This window comes from Ciconia boyciana, chromosome 1 (genome assembly GCF_034638445.1).
Source record: "Ciconia boyciana chromosome 1, ASM3463844v1, whole genome shotgun sequence".
Taxonomy (NCBI): Eukaryota; Metazoa; Chordata; class Aves; order Ciconiiformes; family Ciconiidae; genus Ciconia; species Ciconia boyciana.
This window is the reverse complement of record NC_132934.1, coordinates 54,694,752-54,719,546: the sequence shown is the minus strand read 5'-3', so window position 1 is coordinate 54,719,546 and position 24,795 is coordinate 54,694,752. Positions and strand designations below refer to the sequence as shown.

At 47.8% G+C, this 24,795-nt stretch overlaps 1 protein-coding gene across 1 annotated transcript; it reads right to left on the bottom strand.

Moving 5' to 3' along the window:
• Positions 1 to 5,307: 5,307 nt before the first annotated feature.
• ERP27 (endoplasmic reticulum protein 27) lies at positions 5,308 to 24,771 on the bottom strand. The gene is made up of 7 exons (XM_072860345.1): positions 24,711 to 24,771; positions 24,101 to 24,201; positions 21,047 to 21,184; positions 17,470 to 17,583; positions 14,367 to 14,492; positions 6,498 to 6,695; positions 5,308 to 5,775 (listed from the first exon to the last, which is right to left on the bottom strand). The coding sequence occupies exons 1-7, from the start codon at positions 24,769 to 24,771 to the stop codon at positions 5,731 to 5,733; spliced, it is 783 nt and encodes a 260-aa protein (XP_072716446.1). The 3' UTR covers positions 5,308 to 5,730.
• Between the last annotated feature and the right edge of the window lie 24 nt (positions 24,772 to 24,795).

The following is a 24,795-nucleotide window of genomic DNA, read 5'->3' as shown; positions in this document are numbered from 1 at the left end:
ACTGACCCTTGCCTGTCCCTGGTCACATCACCCCCTGGGCAAGTCCTTTCCTCCTCCCAGACCAGCCTCTGGCTCTTCCCTGCCCTCCTCTTTCACGCTCCTGCAAACCACTTCCCCAGTCACATCCTCAGACAATATTTCCCCCTCCTGTGTCAACTGCCCCCACCTCTTCGCCAGCCCGTGGGCTGCCGTTAGTGGTACTGAGGGGAAGCCATCCTGTGCGGAGGTGCAGAGTGACTAAGCCCTGCGGTCTGTCAACCTTCAAGAGAGCGTTTGCTTCTACTATTGCTACCCGGATTTACTGGTTCACCTTCCTTTCGGACAAACAGAGGTGTCAGACAGCCGCGCCCTTCTTCCTTTTATTATAAGGAGGACAACGGTTCCTACCAGATCTTATGCTAAATCTTCACTATCTCCTCCTCCCCCTGGGAACTCAGGCCTGGCTCAGTGCGGGTCTTCTATGTGTTAGATGGGATCTGACTTGAGCACCATAAAGTTCATCCCGTGGCAGCTATTCTGGTATATAACAGAGAGATTTTTAAAATTTTTATTCAAAGTTGGCAGGGCCCTGGTGCCTAGCACGGTCCCTAGAAGAAAGGCAAGAGGTTCAGTCCTGCCCAGGGAGCAAGCCAGGCAGCCTTGCTGCACTGGTGGCTGTCCTGCTCCTCTGCACACATAAGGCACCGGGTCTGCGAGCCCTGTGAGGTGTCGCTTCCCTTCATGCTGGCAGTCAGAGGCCTCTCAGCATCTCCCAGGCACTGCTGAGAGCAGGAGCAATCCTCACCAGACGGACTCACACGCAGAGGCCAGGGCTGCTCCTCTTCTTCGGGGTAGGTGCAAAGGTCGTTCTGGTCCTTTTCCTGATGGCCAGACTCCCTGTGGCTTGGCCAGAACCAGCACTCCGTGCGCAGGGGGACTGAAGCAACAAAGGTGAGGTGCAGAGATGTTCGTATTGAAAGTCTTGGTTCAACCTGCAGCAGAGGGGGGCTAGTTCAGAGGTCTAATTCCCTTGCATCCATTCCATCCTTGCATTCAGACTTTGGTTTGGGCCCACACTACACAAAAGGGAGGAAGGACTGTGCTCAAGGACAGAAGTGAACAGAGATGGCAAACCCAACAGTTGACACACCGCACATATCATGTGGAAATCCCCCTTCCCCAAACAGCCTTGCCCAAGGTGATATTCAGTATAATTTACATGAAGATGGCACTGTATCAGCTGCTGGAAAAGAGGGGAATAAAAGCAACAGAGAGCTTTGCCCTGTGGACCTCAGGACAGAAGAGCAGCAACTCAGCACCAACTCATCCCTCAGGTCTCTTGCTGCCCAGTGGCATCCCTAACCCAGACTCAAACTCCTGAGGGATGTGTATACCCAGGAGAGGTGCTGATGAAAGCTGAACACTGCATGGGGAAACACCCCACCAACCAGTAGGAAATGGTGAGAAAAGGGCTGTAACATAAACCTCTGCATCCCCAGGTACTTGCAAGCCAAAGGGAAGTGCCCAAGAGAGCTGAATGGTGCCACTAGGACCTGGCAGCTGGTTTCTGCCCAGGTAGGGTATGTGGGGAGCACTCCTGGGAGCCAGCCCTCACGTCTAAGGAACATTTACTTATTTTATGCCACACGCAGCAGTTCAAGGGGGGGAAACATAAAAATGTTAGTCCCCTTGCTGAACCCCCAGGTCTTTGTAATATTCTGCTTCTGGAGGCATTCAAATCCTTTCTCACCAAGGATGAATGCAAAGTTGCATCTTTCACAGTGCAACCCAATTCCCTGTTCCCTGGAGTAAAGATGGCAGCTCTCACACGCCTCCGCAGCCTCGCTTTGCTGTCAGGCAGGCTCAGCTGCTACCTTAGCTATTTTGAATGTCCCTTGAGTTCAGGCACTACTGAAGAGCAGGGGCTCTCACACCACGGTATCTCCACAATACTGAGGGGAAAGGGACCCCCCGTCATCCTGCCCTCTCTCAGTTCACATCCAGCACTTCCTCCCCTTGAAAACAAGGCCAGCCTTCCCCAGCCAGCTCAAAACATCTGGGCCAAGTATGTCACAAATTCAAGTCAGAGATAACAGAAGGCAGGGGGACAAAACCCAAAATAAAACAACAAACAAGAGATTGCCCCTCCACAAGATTCTGCCTCTGGTTTCTACCTCAGATGCCCCATCACAGTGGGTAAGCCCACCAAAGCTGCATTGCAGAAGCCTTTGAGCACAGGGATTAAGGCAGACCCCCTGGCTCCACCACCACCGCCGTCTGTGCCCAGAGCATCCTGAGTGCAGCGCTCCAGGGCTGTCCGTGCTGCACAAGTCCCAGAGAGCACTGCAGAGCAGCTGGAGGAGGAGGAGGCTTTTCCTGTGGCTGCCTTGTGGCTCCCAAGGTTGTTGGTTAGGTGCAGAGCTCTGGAAGGTGCAGAGGGAATTAAACTCCCCAGTGTACATAATGAAGCTCCTCAAAAGCTGTCCCTATAATTAGCTGTGTACACAGCAAACAGTCACCGGGGGCATTGCTTTTGCTCCCAGGCTTGTTTGCAGAACCAGAGCTTCATTCACGTCCTGTTTTGTTTCCCTCCAGCACTGAGGAAGAGTCACGTCGCTGTGCCCAATTCCTGCAACTGTTATGTCTGCACAGGGCCAAGACACAAACCTCAGACATCCATGCAGCAGGCCAGTTCCCCTCGCACTGTTTGGTCTGGACCACAGAGGTGCGTGACACTGGAAACATCTACGATGCCAAGGCTCCTCGCAGATGTCTCCACAGAAGACCTTCCCACTTCACCTTACTGCAAAGAAAGCAGTACAACCCTTCCTAGGGAGGAACGAGCTATAGCCATAAAAAGGAGCAATTTTCTCACTGAGGGAAAGCAAGCAGGGCTCTTGCTGGGAGGTACAGCCCTGCATGTTCTAGGACTCGTATAAAACCAGGAGTTCAAAACCATCACACACCACTGACATGGGGATGTTGGAAGGCAGGTGTGAGTTTGCTCTGCCTGGAGTGAGGTGAGCCATCTCTGATCCTCTAAAACTGTAGTGTGTGACAGAGTCTGGGATGAGACCCTGTGGCTCCTCAGTGCTTCGGAGGGGCGAGCTCTGTGCTCACACCTTCACACAGCCCTAAGGTCAGAGACAACTGATCCTCCCTCCACCATGCCCCTCGTACAGGGCACACGCAGGCCTGGCGAGCCTCAAGCATTGCACAGGGAACTCCAACACCAAAGTCAAGGCTTCGTTCACACTCTTCCAGTCCAGCACTGCAACGTCTGCCCACACCCAGGGACTGAGCCACCAGCCAAAAGCAGCAAGACCTACTGACACCTTAGACCCTTCCCCTCTCTTTGGGTTCAGCCTCCTGCTCTCAGCTTTCCTGTACTTCTGCAGCCCTTCCTCAATGTGCAAAAGCTACAAGAGCATCCAGCAGGATTCAGGCACATATACTGCCACTAGACACATGTTCATTCAAGAGGTCTTCTGCTGCAGACAGGTCTCTTCCCTGGCCCTACCGATGGTGAGGGCATGCTTTGCTCTGCTCACCAACAGCATCTCCTGGGTAAGCTCACCGAGCAGGAGAGAGGCTGCAGCACAGCCACATGATGCTACCAGGCAAGGGCCCCCCTGCCAAGGAGTGCCGCTGAGAAGCAGTCTTCACTTGCAGCTCCAGGAGTAGTGTGTAAATCCAGTGCACCAAACACAGTGACAGGTATGTGACCCACCCTGAACAGTCTCATGCTTCAGAGAAAAAGACACTTAAGAGGTCGGCAGAGATGGCTCACTCCAGCTGTTATATGAGCACTGCACCCATGGGCCAAACCTTATAGCCTTGTAGGCTCCAGCTGATGACAGTGACATCTCCACTTCTGGGACCACATGCTAGTGGCAGAAGGTCACTGTGAAATGGCTGCTCAGAAGAGAGGACACCCAAGTAAAACAGTTTTATGGGCTGAGGGCAGGTGCCTCCACTTTTACCAGCCTAAAGAAAGAAATATGCAGCACGTAATGCCCCAAACTCACCTCTCCCTTGGCATCTTCATTGTTATTATCTAGCTGTGTCCAGGAGCAATACCACTAGGCCACATGCAAACCAGGAGTCAGGGAGCACTCAGCCATGACAAGGGGACAACTGAACAGACAGAGGTGGCTTGCCTCTCTCTCTTCTCCTCCTTCTTTTCCTGCTCTTTTCTGAACTGCCTCATTTAGGAAACAATTCTTGGCTATTGCATTGATCATGGAGCTTCTGAGACCCCATATTGCCCACTACCCTACCTCTTAGGGGAGAGCTTCCTGTGCAGTGAAACAGTTTCCCAGCTTTGCCAAGACAAGGCACAATCCTGAATACTGTTTTGGTCATACCACTCTTCCTTGGAAATGTGCAGCAATTTTGATTCCACATGGAAGAGGCAAGAGCTAATGCAGGACTGGCACCTGCCTCTCTATTGTACTGAGAGCCTCCCTGCTGTGGCCCTCATTATGGTGGCTGGCAGTTACTTTGCATCCCTTCCAGCTCCGGTCTTCTCCCTCTGTGGTGGGGAGCTGTGTTTGCCTCATCCACAAGAACAATTTCTTTCTGTTCCCAGTTCTTCGCCTTGGGCTAATCTCTGAGAAAGGGCTGAGGTTTCTCAGCTCTGTGCCTCTTAGGCTCCCTGTCCCAAGCCAAGTCTCTTAAGCCCTGAGAGACAATGCAGTCCCTGTTTGACAGGAGCATCCATACTTCATGCCAAAGGATGCTGAGCCAAGTATGAGGCAAGCCTACTGCATGCATCTAGTACAGCAGAACAGGGATGGCTCATACGCCTTGCCTGCAAAGTCCCCATCCCCTGTACGCCAGCACTGGGACCTCTGAGGGATGTTTGAGGTCAATACACAGACATTAGCCTCTCCCAGTATGGAGATTATCCCCTATCTCGCAATGCAACTTTCTACTGCCCTTCTGCCACAGCTCCCATTCCTCTTAGCCTCAATGTGCATCTTAGACTCATTCATTTTTGCTGCACCAGCTCAGACCTGCTGTACCCAGTGCTGTTCTGATCCCAAACCTTCACAGAAATCTCCCATCCTGGTGGAAGTATCTGTTGATGATGGGTCCAGTTCCATGGAGAATGATTCTTAGCAACCAATCTGACTAGTTAGGCATTGCGAGCCTAGTTAAATTCAGAGAAAGGAGATTTTTGAGCTTACTCACTCAGAAATACACTTAAGGCTTTGTCCTTAAGTGAAAGACATGGGGAGTGGGAAATCACATATTTGCATAAAAAATCAGACTATTCACTTTCTGCTTTATTTAGTAAAATAAATTTAAAAGTTCATGTGACGTCAAGCAACCAATTTGTTCTTAGTGTCAGGATAGGCTGACAGTGGATCCCAGCATGGTACCAAAAGCAAAGCGAATAAGGGAAAAAGATCTCTGGGAACTACAAACTTTGTCTCTGATATTGCCATTTTGCTATATCACCCTTTGCTCCAACAGAGGTGGCATGGAAGGACACAGTGTAGGGCAATACCAGAGCTCCTGGAGTACTGAGAAAAGAGAGCTGGAGCCAACAAATGAGAAGGGAGAAGAGATTCCTAGAGGCGACAGACAGCATATATGTACATAGCATGGAGATGAGAATCCGTGACTGACTTGGCCCCTTAATCCTAGTATCCCAGGAATTCCTGAGCTGTGGGGCTCAGTGAACTCTTCATACACCAGAAACAGATGACTCTGGGCACAGTCATCCTGTTGGCTGAGAAAGAATCAGAGTTCCTCATTGAGGGCCTTCTCCTCAGGTTCATCTTCTTTCTAAAACACATTAGAGGCATGAAATCAGTTTTGACATTGCTCAGTTTCTCAGCATAGTGATAAAAGGAAACAAACCAACTTAAATCAACTCTGCTGTCTATGCCACTGCCCTGCCTATCCCATTTCAATTGCACGACACAGGGTCCTGACACACAAAGCCTCTGTGCTATAGGAAGATGAGCTTGGACAGAGAGAGAACTCTTAACACTGAATGAACACGTAAATTAAATTGTCCCTCTCCCAGCAGAGATCTCTGGTAGAGTCCTGAGCCCTTGACTGTATACTCTGTTCTGTGGCCTTCTTGATAGATTTCCTTTCTATCCAGGCCACTGTCTCTCTGATCCTCTCTTATGTGCTGCCATCCACCACCCCCATTCTCAGTCCAAAAGCATCCTTCGTTTTGTCTCTCCAGCTGCTGTTCCCAGAAAACAGATGCTTCACTGAGACCTTCATACAGTTGCACAGGTCAGTGAAGTCTTCTTGCTGTAGACTAGAAGGCAGAGGTCAATGAAGAAAGAGACTCTGCAAAGACATCCATCTCTGCTCTGCTCTAGATCTAATGCTTTTCTGATATTCAGGTGCAAATGAAAATGAAAGAGGAGGTGGCAGGGGTGGGGAAGAGTTCAAGGAACTGAAGTCATCTTCTTCAAGAGCCTTGTGAGAAACAGCATTGTCCTACAAGATCCCAGCTTCCTCTAGTCTGTACAGGAGTCCCCCTTTACCTGCTGCATTCTTTGTAAGAAACGATTACAGAAATCCTGTACACGCTCAACGGAGACTTCATCCAGAGTCAACACATCCTGCTCCTCATCTGGTGTGTGGAATATAGCCAGAGCTGGCACCTGGGACTTCTTCAGTTTGAAGAATGACACTATTCGTTCATTGCTCTTCAAATTGGTGTCTACCAGGATGAAGAGAATCTGTGATGGAAATAGGAGAGGAAACGTGAGCAAAACACAAGCTGAGAGAGAGAACAGATCCCCAAACAGTGATCATATGAAGATTAACAGTAATATTTTTATAAAGAGTTAGAGAAAACCTACCATACTCTGTTAGGACAACGCTTTACTCTGCCACTATCTACCTGCTCCATGCAGTGCATTTTTCTGTATTTTATCAAGTCCAGACTTACACTACCAAACAAAATTTATTCTTTCACCTTCTTTAAAAATATACCTACAGTATGGCAGGAAGGCAGTCTCCACTTCTATTCTCTTAATAGATGAGGAAACAAGATGTTTTTTATCTTAGTGGCACATGTAAAAGAAGCTGACTCCTGTACTTGCATGTTATTTGGATAAGATGCTCACATCCATGCAAGACCCAGAGTGGCAGAGTAAAAGGGTATTTTGGTGTGTGGAGAATCAAACTCAATTGCAAGAATGTGGGAGTGAAGTATAGGGCAGCAGGAGTCCGCAAGGATAAGAACATGAGAGTACCAAACACAAAGGACGTATTTAAGTGAGCTGCAGTGAATAGCAATGAAGATGCAATCATTTGGGAAACAGAAGTTGTTGGCAAGACACCAATGTCCATACAGCCCAGCTCAGTGGAGGGTTGTTCAGACCTGGGGAGAGAAGCCCAGCAATGAATAAGCCAGGATGAGAATGACCTACAGTTTTCTGGACTCCTGAATAGTCTTGGAGAGCAAGATCAAGCTAAAGATTAGGATTCTGCCAGGATGATTCAATAGTACGGATTTATCAGAATTGGTGACCAACTCCATGATTTTATTTTAAGATCTTACAGGTGAAGTAGGAATTGGTACAAATTTAAAATTTTGGAATCTGAAAGATTATCAATAAAATATACAGCTATCCCAAAAATCTTTTTTAAATTATCTGTTAATATTAAATACAAACATTATGTATAAATTTTATAAAAGAAAATAAATACAGAAATTGAACAATTTAATCAGTGACCTGATTAAATAGAATCCTTTGGCAGGTGACATCCAAGGCAATGAAACAAACATCCAGCTAACATGCGTCATTTTACCTTCTCTTTATCCTGTGCAGTCTACTGGGCCTAGCATATTCAATGTACCTATGGACATGGATATGACTTAACTTACACAAGAAAAAAGAATAGTTTAAAAAAAGAAAAGTAATGCAATGTGAAGATGATGTGCCCAGTTCCCAGTCTGTGACTCATGTTTTTCCTTCTTTTCAATCAAGAACACTCAAGTTAGTTCAAAACTTTTTTCTTCTCTAAAAATAAACTTGGTAAATCTCAAATTCTTTACTTTATTAAATTTATGTTCTATAAAAAAATAAATATATCTGGAAACTTTCCTAGGCAACAGCCTATGGGAAGGAGGGATAGTTAGGCTAGTGTAAGGTTTAACTGCAGTTAATCACTGTGATACACAAACAGGAACAACACTTTCACTGGATATGTGATATTTACCACTTGCAATTTCTCTTCCAAAAGTCAGCCGTGCCCCAAGGGCAGCAAGCTAGTGAGCAGACAGGTTGTGGGGAACTTCTCCCAGAGTGCTAAATTCATCCTTTGGCAGGATAAAACACCAAGCTAGAGAAGGGTCACAAATCTAAGGGTCACAGGTCTAAGGACCTGATCTAAGAGGCTTTCAGCTGGAGCAGCAATACTTATGTTTTAGGGCTCTCCGTCCAACTAGTGAGCTGGAAACAGAGGCCGGTGTTGGAGGGAAGCATGTTCAGAGGGTTGGTACAGGAAATGGTATCACATTTTCACCAGTTCATTCCCCAGCTTTTGGTTTTCTCTATGAAAGATTCACTAGACAACAATGTTTTTTTAATCAAATGTTAAACAACAAGTTAATCAAAAAAAGCATTTAGAATACCTAGGTTATTAAATGTTGTCACTTTCTATACAAAATCTCCTTCACCTTTAAAACAGATGAATGGCATTTTAAAATGGTAATATAGATAAATGTTAGTCAGCATTCTTCACTTTATCAAGCTTCCAGCCTTTGTTAAAAATCCCAAAACTAAAAAGCTGTACATATTTTATCCACAAATACAAAGAATAGAGTAAGAATAAAAGAATAAAAAGGTTGGGGTTTAGAACTCCAAACACCTTCCTCCTTACAGAAGAAAACGAAAACACAAAAACAACTGGCCCCTCAGCTAGAAAGGCCGAGGTATCATCATTCACAGTTCCTGACTTGGATCTCTCTAATGACTCACATTTGGCTCACGGAGTTACAGGGTGCCAAAGTACAGCAAAAGTTTCCTTCCCTTCTTATATTCCAAAAATACAGGAGAGACGGCAATTGCGTTTGTCCACTGTCACTCGAAAGAAGACACCTTAATGCCTATTACATGCATTTTAGAATGACGCAACCCGGTAGGTGCTGTGACATGGGATGAGTCCTCCTTCAGCAAAAGGACAGGCCATGCGTCCTATGCTGGATGTCCTCCAGGGGTCCTGCCAAGGCCTGTGTGGCCTCAAAGTCACACTTGTGAGGCAGTCTGTAAGGTGCATCAGTACCGAGGCCACAAAGACCACTGAAAGCCTGGCCTCCTCAGCAGCTAGAAACCAAGCAGGTTCCTCAATGGGGACATTTCCATGATAGATGCCACCTGGTGGGACTGGCATTTTCTCATGAGGAATTTATTTTGTTCAGATTCCCAGCCAGCTCTAATCATAAAGAATGAATGCAGTGACCATGGAGGATTATACTGACCATGAGACAAGATTCACCTTGCCTAACTTCTGACATTAGATCTTAGTCTTGTCTCGGCCAGTCATCTAGGTAACCTCTACAATAGACAGTGACAGTCACTTTATTCCATCTGTTTTAGAAAGGAAGGAAGGACATGCCTGTCCTTCTCTGTCAGTGCTGAAAAGAGCCTAAAGCCTTTGCTCAGACAACTTACCAAAGCTATAATTCACCAAAACAAATCCCACTTATGATGGCAACTCTCACATCACTGCTAGAAACCAAGTAGTTCCATCCCAAACAGAAAGTTCATTTTCTATTTCATGCTATCCTTTACAATAGCTGTTTTTTTCATTTTGAAATGATTTCCATGAAATTGTTTCATTTTGTAGCAATCTTCTTGCCTGTGTTCAGAGGTCTGCTGCTACAGGCAGTGAAGGATCTCCTGCATGGATGAGGAACTCCTGACACAAATTCTCCCCTCCACACATGATATTATCTGTGCACTGTCACCTACAATAAGCTTTCTTTCAGAAAATTTTGTACACTGGTGCTGTCTTGGTGTCTTGCCAACTTGATTCCTAGCCCAGTGCTTTCAGAACATTGAGTTCCTGGTAAATACGAAGATATGGAATGATGTTATTGCCCAAGAAATTAAAGTTACTTGAAAATAGTACTGCAGTGATAGAAACCAATTCGATGTTGCTTAGTTTTTCCTTTAACCAAGACAAACAGGAAGGATGATCAAGCCTCATATTGAGTGTTTGACTTTGAACTTCATGGAGCTGCAACCTTCATTCTTTGAGGAGACTGTATAAGCAAAAAGACCAAATTCTGAAGTTTGAGTAATTTCTTACACAGCTTAAATAGTACATCAAAGCAAAATGAAAACATCAGTCATTAATTTAAAAAAAAGCAAGCTATAAAAACAACTTTACTGCAGATATCTGTTAAGTGACATAGACAATCCATATTTACAGGTTCCCCTGTTTATGGCTAAAAGAGGCATCTCTACATATTATCTCTCTCAGTTCTGGAGCCATCAATGTCTGACAAGAAAAATAAAAAGCATATGAATGACTGCAAGGGAAAGGGCACCATCCTTTCATTTCTATGGAAGAACTCCTGAAGGACTCTCAGGAGTTTCTCAGAACCCATTTCTAAATGGGTCTACATATAAATTAAAAGGGACTTTGCAAACATCTCTACCCAAATCATTTTGACATTGTAAACCAGTGTCCTGGTTTTGTCTGGGATAGAGTTAATTTTCTTCCTAGTAGCTGGTACAGTGCTGCGCTTTGGATTTAGCATGAGAATAATGTTGATAACACACTGATGTTTTAGTTGTTGCTAAGTAGTGCTTACATTAGTCAAGGATTTTTCAGCTTCCCATGCTCTGCCAAGTGCACAAGAAGCTGGGAGGGAGCACAGCTGGGACAGCTGACCCAAACTGGCCAAAGGGCTATTCCATACCATAGGACATCATGCTCAGTATATAAACTGGGGGGAGTTGGCTGGGGAGCAGCGATCGCTGCTCCAGGACTGGCTGGGCATCGGTTGGTGGGTGGTGAGCGGTTGCATCACTTGTTTTTTTCCCCCTGGGTTTTGCTCCCCTCTATCTTGTTGTTTTCCTTTTCATTAAAATTTTTTTACTATTATTATTATTATTATTATTCAATTATTAAACTGTTCTTATCTCAGCCCATAAGTTTTCTTAATTTTGCTCTTCAGATTCTCTCCCCCATCCCACCGGGGAGCGGGGTGGGGGAGGGTAAGCCAGCGTCTGTGTGGTGCTTAGTTGCCAACTGACGCTAAACCACAACAACCAGTTATATCAGTTGCAGCAAAAGCTGCTTTTGTTATTCCCAGCATCACCTTATTGAAACTTCTGCAAACACCCATGAGGTACACCAGCTGTAATTGTCATGTTATACTCTGATCCTGTGGAAAGAAAACTGAAGATGCTTATGCTAGTTTGGCTCAGCAATACAAACCCTGACATTTCCTTTCCAGTAGAAAGCCTGGACTTTTGGCAGTACTTTCTCAAAGCAGCACATATTTGATTGCAGTGGGATCCTTCCAAGAAGGCTGGTGGATTCACTCCTGCAGCTGCAGCACTCTGAGCTCTGTCTGTTCACTGTTACCCACCCACAATTCTTTCTCAAAGTCTGCTAGAAAAGTACCATATTTCTTCTTATTCTTGTCAGCTCTTGCTGGTTTAGCATCATCTAACATTTGCACTTTCCTCTCCAGCATTTTATAGCTCCCAGGTTCCACGATAAAATCTAGAGCAATCTAGACTGCCTTCAGACACTCACTGCTGCTCAGGGTGCAATTCAGGCTGTTTTCAAATAACAGTCCTCACCATATGGCCTCATGGATCCTCCAGATGAAAATCTCAGCTTCCTCTCAGGCAAAAATGAAAAGATCATAAACCAGAGATGAAGAGACCATAATCCAGGAACTGGCAGGTGAATCACTTCCTCATGAACCATTAATGGTTGGACTTGATGATCTTAAGGGTCTTTTCCAACCTAGGTATTCTATGGTCCTATGATTTCTTCACTCTTTGGGGTCAGCCACTCAGCAGCAGCACTTCCTCTTCATCTCTCCATCAACCCAAGCAACAAGTTTCTCTTCTCCCTCCAGCTGGTGATGACAATGACAAGGACTCCCCTTCCCTCAGAGTACACCAGAGATGTGTGATAGGTTCAGTACCCCTTCTCCTGCTTGGGAACCCTCTTGAGGCTCTGTGTTCTGCACTGGCTTGTAGAGAAGTTGTAACACACACCGAGTCTCCCCACTCTGTTCTGGCACTCTGCAATCACTGTAAAGTGCTGCTGGATGCAGTGGTACATGCTGTCAGGGAGCCTGAACACCCCTCCATTGCACAGCAATGATTCCTTGCTCAAACCACTGACAGCACTAACCCCGCAACACAAACAAGCCTTTCACAACCAGCCCACAGGCTATGAATTATTCACTGGTAATCCTGAATAAAATTCAAGTCAAGAATCTTGCATTTATTCACAGACAACCTGCAAGCCAAAAAAAGGCAAAATCTACTCAATACTTTACTTGTTTTGAAGTAAACCTGAGTTAATTTGGTAGTCCTGACAACAGGTAATTCCACTTAGGAAAATTAGCCAGCAAAGATTTCCATGGTATTGTGCAGTAGCTGCTTCTGATACTCAAACTTCATGTCTTTGTACATGACAGAGCAAAGGAGACAAGCCTAAGTGGGCATGTCGCTCTGCTTACTCCTTAGTATCCAGATCTAAGACCCAAACAGCAGGATCCTAGCTCTCTCTTATAGCTTTGTAAGAGGGCAGTCCAAACCACAATGTACTCCTCAGAGTGCCACTCCTTTGGGAAAAACAATTTATTAGACTCTAAGTCCCTTCATCTATGTGTCCTGCAGTATCACTGCAGTAAAGTAGAAATAATTAGTCAAATTCCCACATCTTTAATCTCTATATTTTACTCTGGCAAACTTCTTCTAGACTGATTCAGTGGGAAACTTGCCTGTATGAATTTTAAAAAGTTAGATTTGGCTTGCTGGCAATTCATAAATTATCTGGACTTTACAACATTTTATCCAATATTTTGTGAAGTATTTCTGGGAAAATTATTCACATTTGCTCAGATCTGGGCATGTCACATGAAGAGCAAACTGGCTGCAGCCACATCAGCAAAGGATAGTGATGCTAAACAGCAATGCACTGTGTTAGAATAATTAGATGCCTGGGGGGAGACCTGTATCAGACCCTGCTGCTTATGGAGGACAGGGATAATGGTGCCACTATAACACACATCTCACATGAGACGGTGGGAATTTTTCAGATAAATGAGTTTTCTTTTCTCACTATGTATTCATCAAAGCAAAACACTTTTGAAGAGACCTTTTGACCTTGATGCCTGGTTTCTGCCTGGTCTCTTGCCAATGGGTGGGACAGGTCCAAAGCAGTCCTGCCATAAATTAATCTCAAGACTTCTGAAGGTGCACAGTTCTGAGGTGGCTTCTCCATTTGAAGATGACAATATACTTGATTATTTTAATCTGACCCTTCAGTACCACAAACAGATGCATGCAGATGTTCTTGTTCTTAAACCCCAACTCTTTCCAACTCTGCTCTTCTCCCAGGAAGATCTCTTCCACTGCCTCTCAGCTTAGCCTTCTCCACTGCAGTGATCCTCTGCCCCCTACCATCTGCCGTTCTCCCTTGCTCCAAATGCCTTCCTGTGGCTCCCAGTCCTCCTTTGCTTGCCAGTTCCTTCCTCTGTTCCCTGAACACAAACTCCCCTGTAATCCAGCTGCTGGCAGAGAATCAGCCATGGCAAGATTTACTATCTGGGGAGCTCTGCCCACAGAGGGGTGGGAACCAGGTGAAATTTCTCTGAAAGACCCCATCTATCTCATCACCTTCATGTGGGAAATCCGACAAATGCATTTGCAACTCCTTTAAAACAGCTGTTTCCCCAGGATCCAACCAGAAGGCTAAGGGTTAAGAAGCACCGTGACATTAATTGCTGTCTGGTCACTTATATAATGCTCCTTGGCATCTTGCAGACTGTATGTACAAAATCTCTTCTCACACCAGTGGAACGCAACCGTTGCCAGACAGAAGTGCAGCAGCTGTTCGTCATCTCCCAGTGCAAGGGAACAAAACTGGACCAGAAGCAAGGAAGTATGTCATCATGTCCCACTGAGGGAGCAGATGAGCAGTATACAAAAGACATTTTCCCCAAAAGGAAGCAAACTGGCAAAAGGTGAACAGATCCAACCCCTCCACTTAATTATCCAGCTAATCCTCTTTTCCTGCCACTTGGCCTTTGCTCCCCTAATGCACAGAAAAGGAGATTATTCCCTCCCCATCCACAGAAGAAATCACTGTTCTCCATTTTTTCTCCCTAATGGCTCTCCTTCCTCTCTGTTTGGACTTACCTTCCCCTTGAAGAGCTCCGCTGCTGCCCGATATCTGTGCATTCTCTTAGGGTGATTTGGGGACATCTTGTCTGTGATCAGGAGGAGGTGAAGCTGGAGCGAACCCTGCATCACACCTATTGCTGTCTGCCGAAAACATGGCCACCACAGACAGAGAGAGAAACGTACACAGACAAGGAGATTGAGAACATTCAATCTGCATTGGATGCACTGCAAGAGGGACATCAATCCTCACGCTTCAGCTGAGATTTCTTTGCAAATCAGCCTCACAAGCAGGACAGCTTTCTTTAAAGCAGGACGGATCCAATCTGGGTTCTCTGTGGGAATGCTTAACCTCCTGGCTTTGCTTATTCCCCAGACGAGAGCCTGAAGACCACAAGGGTTAATCACGGGCCTCAGGATAGTCAGTGACTAGGCAGGGGGACTGCCTGGATAAGCAAGCTGAAGCCTAGAGGGACAAGGAAGTGAAGAGGGAAGGCCAGCAAACACTGAACATAAGGGTGCCCTGAATCACTGAGGTCCAGCACCCGGCTGAAATGGGAGCAAGAAAGTGGGAAGGATTTGTGGTGTCAGGGTTGGTGTCTGCCCTTATTTCCTTTCTTTAGCATTAAGCTGTGCATAGGATGGGGATGAGTCCAGAGTTTCAGCAACCCCAGGGCCTGGGCATTCCAGAGTGCTGAGGGTTAAAATTGCCTCTGCAGTCCCACAGTGGGAGAAGACTTGGAGCCAGCTGTCCCTCGTCGCCTGGGCAAGGGCCAGGCGGGCAGCAGACACTGGCCCTCTGTGAGGAGACAGGACTGGCACTCCCCAAGAAGCTGCGGCACCATCTCCAGGCACTCACCCACTCACTCACTCGTCATCTCACTTCTCCTTCCGCCCGCTTCCCGCAGCCCTGCAGCCTCTCCCTCAAACTAAACAGCAGTGGGGCCAGACCTGATGCCTCCCCTGGGCCACCAAAACCACAGAGGTGCAGTCTGGGCAGCTCCCTGCCAGCAGGAGAAGAAAGTTTCCACACGCTCCAGGAGTAATAAGGAAGGGGTCAGGGAGTGCATGCCGGCAAGGGCCGTGCACTGCAAAGCATCTAGTTTCTGGCAGCCAGGACTCTGCCATTAGCCTCCTATTTATCAGACATTTTGTATCCCTTCATTTCTCTGGTGATACGCAGATGGGGCAGGGGAGAGTAGAGGGGGTGCAGACCAAGGCTGCAGAGCATTAGAAGACCTCATGGGAGAGAATGGGGTGAGGGTGAGGGTGAAGCCTGCCAGCACCAAGGGCCCCTACAGGGCTGGGCTGAGAGGGGGCAGGGCTGGAGCCGCAGCTCCTCCAGCAGCCTCACACAAAGGTGTGCCTGTCTACACAACCTTGTGCAAGAGCGATGAGCAGAGCTCATCAACATGGCTAGGTCACATCTGACTCTCCTGGAAAGCACAAAGGGTAAGCATTGCCTAAAAATGCCTAAAGTATGTGGGGGGAGAGATGGGGAGAGAAACTCTTGGCAGCACTCGGTGTGATCCGCGTGACCAGCAGCATTCTTAGATGTAAACAGCATATGCACTGGGAATAAATATTTACGAAAAACCAAGCTACGTAAGTGGAGCTGGGAGGGCTTTGGGCCGGAGACTGCAGGAGACACTGTTAATTGCAGCACCTTGATAGGATTCCAGAGTGTCTGGAAAAAAAACTGTAACAACATGTGTACTGCCAGTCAGGGTGGAGGGAACCGGCTGGACAGCTCAGGACTTCTCGGCCGGGCAGACAGCCTGGGTGCTGAACAGGACGCCAGGGAGCAAGAGCCCAAAGCATCAGCAGAAACGCATGAAGAAAGAACCATGATCTAAGGAATTGCCAGAAGATGCAGTGGAGGATCCAAGGGTTCAGAAGGCCTGGGCGATTATAAAGATAAAAGAACATCCCCACTGACGTGACTTGGGTGTTCTCAAAGGGCTGTGAGGACAGTGGGGCAGGATATAGCTTTTCTGTCCCCAGAAATATTCTGTGATTTTGAAATGCATTTTTCACAGCCCTTATCAAGACGAAAAAACAAATCCACTTTTTTTTTTTTTTTTTAAGAAAAAACCAGAACTTCTACAGTATTTCATTCTGGAAACAAAATGTTGCATTTCCAAAACAAAATGCTATCTCTCCTGGCGGGCTGCACCTGAACTGGAGAATGTGTCGGCCCTCTTAGCTGATCCTTGGCATCGGCTTGAAAAGGTATAGCTTTGAAACAGGTTGGGCCATTCTCCTTTGGTTAAACTGAGCCTGGTCAGCACTGTTGTAGCTATCCAGAAGTCCACAAAAGACCCCATCAGCAATGATGAAGTCTCAGCCTTGAGGCCACCGGGGCTTCTAAGACCTATTGACTCCACAGCAATGAGCCCAGTGAAATGCTGAGATTTCAGAGGAGCCTAAATCCTTGGTCACCCTCTATAGTGGGGAGGAGCACTGGGACCCTGCCACTGCCAGATAGATGAGTGAGCTAATGAAGATGGCCAACATGGAAGCATCCTATGTCTGATTTTTTTTGTTGTTGTTGAAGTGATGAATTTTGGAGTAAAGGATGGACGGGATGGGAAAAATTTTGCATGGGAAGTTTCCAACTGGCTCTTGAATATGCCTTCAAATAGCTGGGCTTATGTCAAGCCCTATCTGCTGGATGATGAAGAAAAGCCTGCCTTCTGGGAGTAGGTCACTCAAGCTTCCACGTTTCTCAAGGCTTCTCAGACAAAGAGAGAGGATCCTGGCTGAGCAGGGTCTGCTGGCATGGCACAACATGGCAAATTCCCATGGGAAGAAGCAGCACTGCCGGCAGGAGTGGTAAGAAATGGAGCTCTCTGCCCACCAACACCCCAAATTTACTGGAAAGCTAAAGGAACCACAATGCCTCCCTTCCCCTCCCCACCCCACTCACACGCCCCAGCACAGTGTCTGCTTCCAGTCCCCATATGGAGTAGCAGTGAAGAGCTGCGTGGCTTCCCCAACCCCATCCACACCATTGCCACAACCCTTGCACACATCTGGATGTGCAAACTCTTGGGCCAGAGGACACCCATGAGGTGGAGGCCAAGTGCAAGGGTAGGGGCTGCAGGGAGCTGGTAATTACCACAGGGTTGTACTCTGTCACCAGGCGGAGCTCGTTCATCCGAATGAAACGAATCATCTTCTCCGCATCAACATCTTTGCTGTTCATATCCAGATCCCTCCGGTCATTGTCTACCTGGAGACACGCAACGACACCTACAGTCACAGCTGTCCTCTCCTCTCAGCACCCCCGCCCGAGGCAATGATGGCACTCACTCATGGAGACACCCACCCCCTGGGACACCGCCATACTCTCCCCACCACCACATAATCCCCACTTCTGGAGGTCCAGAACCTGCACTTCAAGATAAGGATCTTCCACTCTCCTTCAGTCTCTGAAGGACAAGGCAAACTCATGGCATAACAGAAATCACTGAGGACTCCAGACATCCCTACAGTATCAGCTCCTGATGCACTGGAGACAGGGAGGATTAGCTGATAAACTATTCTAGGCATTGTGGGGAGAGATCATTAAATAGCCTAACTCCTTGCATCGATTTTGGCTTTACATCCCTTTTTAAAATCTTCATCTGCTTATTCTACAAGTAATAGACATTGGCATGAGCCTGTATGGATTTCCTGGAAACATTGTGCAAGCAGGAAATCTCTCCAATAAAAAGAGGATTTTTTTTTCCAGTACAGCAGAAAAAAAATAAAAAAAATCAAGCCCGCACATTTTAGCTTTAGAGGAAAATCTATCCTGCACACATCTCCCCACACTCCACCCCCCCACCCAAAAGATATGATTTTATTGAGGTTTTCGTGACCTGGTAAACAGAAAAAAAGCAGGCAACCATTGAATGATAGCTAAACCACCCAAAGGGGCAGAGTTGCTGTGCAGTACCACCGCAGGACATGACTGAATTGAGCCATGGGGATGCTGGGCAGTGACACGCAATAGGATCAAAGTTTGGGATTTGAAGGCCTTTGATACACATGTTGAATGAGGTTCTTGGGGCTGAGGAAAGGTCCACATGCACACCCCAGATTTTATTCTCTGCATCTGTATGACCTCTGAAAGTACTTGTGTTAGTTTTTCCAGTGGTGTGCAGACATCTAAAGCCCTTTTTGCTGTTCTGTGGTCACTGGCAAGGTCTTTGATCTAGTAGGGGGCCACAGCGCCCTGTCTAGCAACCCAAACTGGTCCTTTTCAGACTGTGCGGCCTGATTCCTCTCACAGATTTTCCTCCTGCATAAAATGAAAGGGCAGCTCTACTCAAGTAAATGAGATCAGGCCAGTGCAACCCCTGGGCAGGTGAGATCAGACAGGCGTTGGGAACCAATCTAAAGCACCCCAGACTCCACAGAAAGTCTTCTCTTGACTTTCATGGGCTTCTGGAAACACCTGATGTCCATTTTGGGATAACAACATCTTAAATCTGCACTCAACATTTATGATTTTAAGAAAATAAGGCTGGAAAATAGCCTGCATCTAATAGTTGAAGCTCTAGTCAAAATGTCTTTATCACTCCATATAATTAGCTTGTTAGCATCTGTTAATTATGTTCTTTTTAGGTCTATCAGGCCAGATTCCCCACTAGAATAAATCAGTTTCCCTCCACTATATGCAAAGAAGTCTCACCAGTTGACAGCAGCCCCTCCCACTACTATAGTTATGGTTTAAACTAAGCATTTTAAGTGTTTCATACTCTGCAAAAGCAAAGAAAAAATGAGTTTATGCCTCTGATTCAGTGCTATCCTGGTCACGCATCTTTGTATTCTTCAAATGAATATTTGATTCCAAGTTCCTGCCTCAGTTCTTTTTTCTTTTCCTTTTTATCTCTGACCCCTTACACCTACACAGTATTCAGCACAGAATAAAAGGAAAAACAATGTGTCTGAATAACTTAATTTAAGAAAAACTGACAATTAGACAAGTGAATTGTCAACCACATTTGAACCTGACTAGCTTCTTGGGTTTTTTTTCCTATTAAACAAGAGTTCAGCTGCAAAAACTGCACTGTGAACAAAGAATATTCAATATAATCCAAATTCCAACAATCCAGATGCTTTCTTTTATCAAACACCCTCCCAATGCAGTCATCCTCACTATCTGGCACAGCACAAAAACAAAGGATCTTTTCAATATTTTTGGAAGAAAACCACCATGACTAAGAACCAAAACTTAGATGGGCGCTGCTTCAAATTGCAACATCTGCACATAGCAAATAAAAGGTTAAATAAAAGGACCTGCCTACCTGTTGCTCACTCTTAGCTCTCTTTGAATTATTTGGATAATGCCAGTGGTAAACATGGTGCAGGAAATGATGAGAAAGAAAGGGGAACAAACACGCTTTGTCCGATCTTTGTACAACCTGGATCTAGAACTTGGCCAAGCTGCCACATTTAGTTTCCCTAGTACACGTACTGTGTCCCCATTCCCCACCCCCAACCTGTGTGCTTAGAGCTCTGGTGACACAACACTTCATGGGCTTTTAGGACATCTTGTGCTACCTAGGGCCCCTCTCCTCCTCAGATACACCTCTCTCTCCGGTTTTCAAGTGCCACACTTGTGTGAGAAGGGGCAATGAGGAAATTGATATAACCAGTAGAATACTTGCTCTTATCTTTTGTTGGTGCTCTTGAAGCAAGTACACAGCCCTTCCCAATATCATCTCCTTAAATTTCAGCAAACAGAGATTCAAATTCAGTGACGCATCAGCACTTACAGCTGGAGTCAACAGAGATTTGAACTTGCACAGCATCCATTCCTAAGAAACTGCAAAGCAACATTTTTAATGGGCCCATGCCCAAAGCATATTTGGAGAATAACTCTGCAAACCACAGTCTAGGAGATGGATGAGAGTGTTTGGGATTTGTTTTGGTGGCAGAGCACTTGTAACTGCAGAGACCCAGTCTGGATCTGGTGTCAGTCATGACAGAAAAGTTGTGCACCCAGGGAGACAGCTTTGCCTGCCTGAAGTGACACTTGGCAAGATTTGATGCCAAGCCTGCTGTGTTGATCCATTGTAAAATGGCCTCTAGATGCTTTTCATGTATCTATCTCAGGAGCCTTTCCAAAACCACGGAAACCCCATCCAAGTAACACTCAACTCCAGGTGGGTGACTTAGAAACACAGACATCGTTCTTTGCAGAGCACTGGGTGCTGGACCAGATCCACAGGAGATCTTAAAATGGAGAATCTCATCAGGTGTAATATGTGTTGCATGTCTCAGTGATGGGCACTCTGCAAGTGAAAAGCAAAAGACCTCTTTGGGGCAGGAAGCTCTACAGATGTGCTTTTAGGCGGGCAGGCAGAGTGGCTGTCAAGGACAAGCCTTTTTTTGGCTTGCTCTAAGGAGAGATGAGCAGCTTTAATCTTCTTCTTTATCACTGCTACCCGGAGATTTCATTTCTTCTGTAGTGTGACTGCGGGCAGTTTTTAAGCGCTTGCCCTAGAGCCTCTCTCACCAAAACCGGCGGGTAGGGGAACCCCTAAACCAGAGCGTTAATTTTGTAGATACAGCTTTTTGCGCAGCGTCGTGTTTCCCCGGGAGGGAGCTGCTGGGGGGCAGCCGCGGCTGGCCCCGCGTAGCTCCCCGGCTCCTCCGGCCACGGCAGCACCGTGGGTGCCCCCCATCCCCGCGGACCCACGCACCCTGCGGAAGAGCGTGACGGTGTTCGCCGCGACGCCGTAGTGGGACAGGACCGCGGGGCTGGTGCTGAGGCCCAGGGGCACCTCCGGGATCCGGCTGGCCACCAGGCGAAACTGGGAGGCTTCGGGGCTCCCCGGTTCCTGCGGAGGGAGGGGAGAGGGGGTGAAGGGGGGTGAGGAGCGGAGCCGCCCCCGCCGAGCCCCCCCAGGGCCGCTCGCCCGCAGGCGGCGCCAGGGCGACACCTACCGGCCGCCCCGCAGAACCGCCCGCCCCGCGGCCGCGCCGGGGCAGCGGCGAGAGGGCGGGGGAGCGGGGGCAGCCAAAGGGCGGGGGCGGCCGCGGGGTGCCGGTGTAGGCGTCTTTCTCTCCCGGTGTCACCTTGCCTGCGTGGCCGGGATGCTGCAGAGCTCCCCCCCTTCGCCCCGCCAACCGCCTCTCCTCCCAAAACCCGGGAAGTCACCAGGCGGCGATGCCAAGCGCGCTGTCGGTCTGAAAGCCCCAGCTAGCGGGTAGCTGCGGCGCTCTGGGAATCTCGCCTTCCATTTCTCTTAAACCTCACTTCTTACTCCCACGCTAATAGGTAACACGGTGATGATGCGAAGCCCTAGAGCTCTTAAAAGAGAGGGGAGAAACCCAGAATCTGGATGTAGCACGCTTAAATACATATATATATATACACACACACACATATATATACATATGTGTGTGTGTGTGTACAATAAATATATAAAGACATAATTTTTAAGATAACCTTGATTCTGGAGCCAGGGGTTTACAATTTTTAAACACCTTGCATTAGCAGTATCCTGGTTTCTTTTAAAAAGGTGTATTAAACATATCCTTTAAAAAGTAGCTAATGCAGATACATCGAAGGATAGAAATGTGCAGTTTCTCAGTAATTTGAGGTCCATTCTCTCTTTTGCATTGAGACTATTAGCTACAGCCTTTGCCCATATTAAAGCCTCTCTTACTGTTCCCATTCCCAACTCTTCTTTTGAGTGATGTACTTTTGATACTTCTACTTATTGGATTTAAATTCTCAAGGCAGTCTCTGCTTGGTTTGTTTTTCTTTTTGGTTTGAACCATCAGCTCAGCTGTTTGTGAGCCCTGAGAGAATGGAAAACAAAATTCTTTCTTAATTCAAAAGAAAAACAACTCTCGTGACCTGTTTTGGAAATGCCAGCGCATCGACATGGCTCTGGTGAGAGTGCTAAAGCCTGGGGTGGAAATAACCTCACTGAGTTTTGGGAGCATTCCTGGGAAAGCTGGGGTTTAACCAGGCCAAGCATGGCCCTTTCTTGCATACACACGGGTTTCTGGAGCAGTGTGCTGTTTTTCCTTCATGGCATGCCGTTCCCAGTCAGGGAGGCCGTGCTCATTATACAGGGAGCTTGCCGAGCCGCATTCTGCAGTGAATTGAAAGGCTGCAGCAGAGACATAATTTATGGCGAACAGAGAACATGGACATTATTTGGATGAATATACTCTCAGGCAGAGGGCCAAGACAAGCCCTCATGGCACACATACATCTTTATCTACTGTTTAAATGCAGCCCTGTCATGCTTCAGGCATTGAATGCCCGACACGTTGCTGGCTGCTGCCCCGCGCTCCTGGCAGCTGGGGCTGTCCCCACACTGCAGGACGGCACAGCCATCCCTCCCTGCCCCAGGACCCTGCATGCCGCGTAGGAGCAGCCTCCTGTAGACTCTGATGAATGAAATCCTGCAGCGGGAGGGAGGCCGCGGTGGCACGAGGCACCAGCAGTTATGGCCCCGCGTTGCTTCATCCAGCAAGAAGCCACAGTCCCTGCTGCAGCTCAGCATGAGGCTCTGTGCCCTGGGTACAGCCCTGCCACAACTCCGGCCAGCTACCCTGCGGGAAGGAGGCATCTGAGCACTTTCGTTCTGTGTGTGCAGATTGCCTCACTGGTTTGCAGGACTGTAGTGCTGCAAGAGCAACCCCGGAGGAGCTCTGAATGCCTGCAGGCGCTGAAGACGAGGAGGCTGGTGTTCTGTGATCAGTGCTTAGCAAGGCCCCTGGGGCATAAGCCTCCAGCGCTCACACACTGGTTGCTGCCTGTGCTGCATAGGCAGCAACATCAGTACTCGCTCTGTGCTATGATATGCCCTTGTCCTACACCAAGGGCATGATGCCCTCCGTAGGCTGCCCTCCAGCCCCAGGCACAGGGCAGGAGGAGGAAGGAGCTTGCAGAAAGGAGTTGTTTTTGAAAGCATGACATCTTCTCTGACAGAAGCTATGAGGTAGTGTGTGGGCAGCAGAAGCCTAGGGCAGAGCTCAAGGAAAAGGAGGAAAAAGGTGCAACTTAGGGACCTGAAAAATAATGAGGATCCTGTTAAAGAGGCCTCTGTTTTATGGTGCTCTAACTCAATAAATATTTTTGTCTTGTTTCCTAAGGAAAAATATTCATGCCATTTTAGGGACAAGGGGCTCACACCCATCAGTCACTCTAATACCCTTGGCTGAATTCAATTGAATTTAGACACAGAAATCAGAGATCCCAGGGATATCAACTCTGAGGAACGAAGCAGCGAGATAGAGAGACCATGCCTACACCCTCCCTGGGAGGAGGCTGCAGCTTGAGCCCAAATCTTCTTGGACTTCAGAGGACCTGCACCAGCGCTGCTCCCTGAGACCCAGCTTCCTCATCCCCGTCGCGCAGGCAGTGCCTTGCTTCTGTCTTTGCTGACTAAAGCAAACAACTGACGTTCCCACTCACCCCTTACCGGCACTATTTCTCTGCCACCCACGTTCCCATTTTGCTTCCCCTGCAGCACTTCCCTCTCTCCTGCTCCAGGGCTCCTACAACCTCCTTCACCTTCCTCCCTTACTCCATCTCCCTTTCCACACACACAGACCAAATTCCTGGCATTCTCCTTGTGGCCTGTCACCTAATCCCTCCACATGCCTGTCACAGCCCCAGCACCTTTCGGGACAGGAGCTGCCCTTGGAAGGTGTTTACACCACATCCAGCCCCACGCTCCCATCAGGGTGGGACAGGGCTCACAGCTGGTGGAGGGGAGTTGCTATGAACACACCTGGAAGAATCCAACAACCGCCACCTCCGCACCGCTGATGAAGGCTTCGGTGTCTGCAATGTTGTTCAACAGCACAGGTTTCTCTGCTGTGCTGGCCGTGCCTGGAGAGGAGAGCTCAGGGTCAGAGGGTACACAAAGAGCAGCTCAAAGAGGCTCCCCCAACACACACACAAGCACCCCACCCCTTATATGCCCACCCACACACCTCTTGTGCAAGCTCAACATGCTTGCACAGCACACTCTGGGTAAGAAGACCCAGCATAAGGAGGACTCCCCACAGCAGACCCATCCTTTTTCCTGAGCTGGGAGGAAAGCTCACTTACTGTGGGATGCAGAGCCACCATCTCCAGCACACCCTGCTGGGGAGCCCCTGGTGAGCAGGATAATGAAGAGGCACGGGAAGACGGAGGTGCCCATGGTGCCAGCTTGCCCTCTCCTCGCCATGCCACCCTGCTCCGGTCCTCTCCTCAGCAAGAGACACGTCAGCTGCTGCATGGGTGCACAGTTACTCCCGGGACAGTGGGAAGGGAGCAGCTGGCCCAGAGCGAAGCTTTCAGCTCCTGAGATAACCGCCTGGCCAGGAGAGAGCCCCTGCCTGCTATGCAGGCACCAGCCTTGGAGAGCCACACCAGCAGTGGCACCAGCACGTCCTCACCCACAGCATTGGACATCTCGGCCACCCTGCGCCCGTGTGA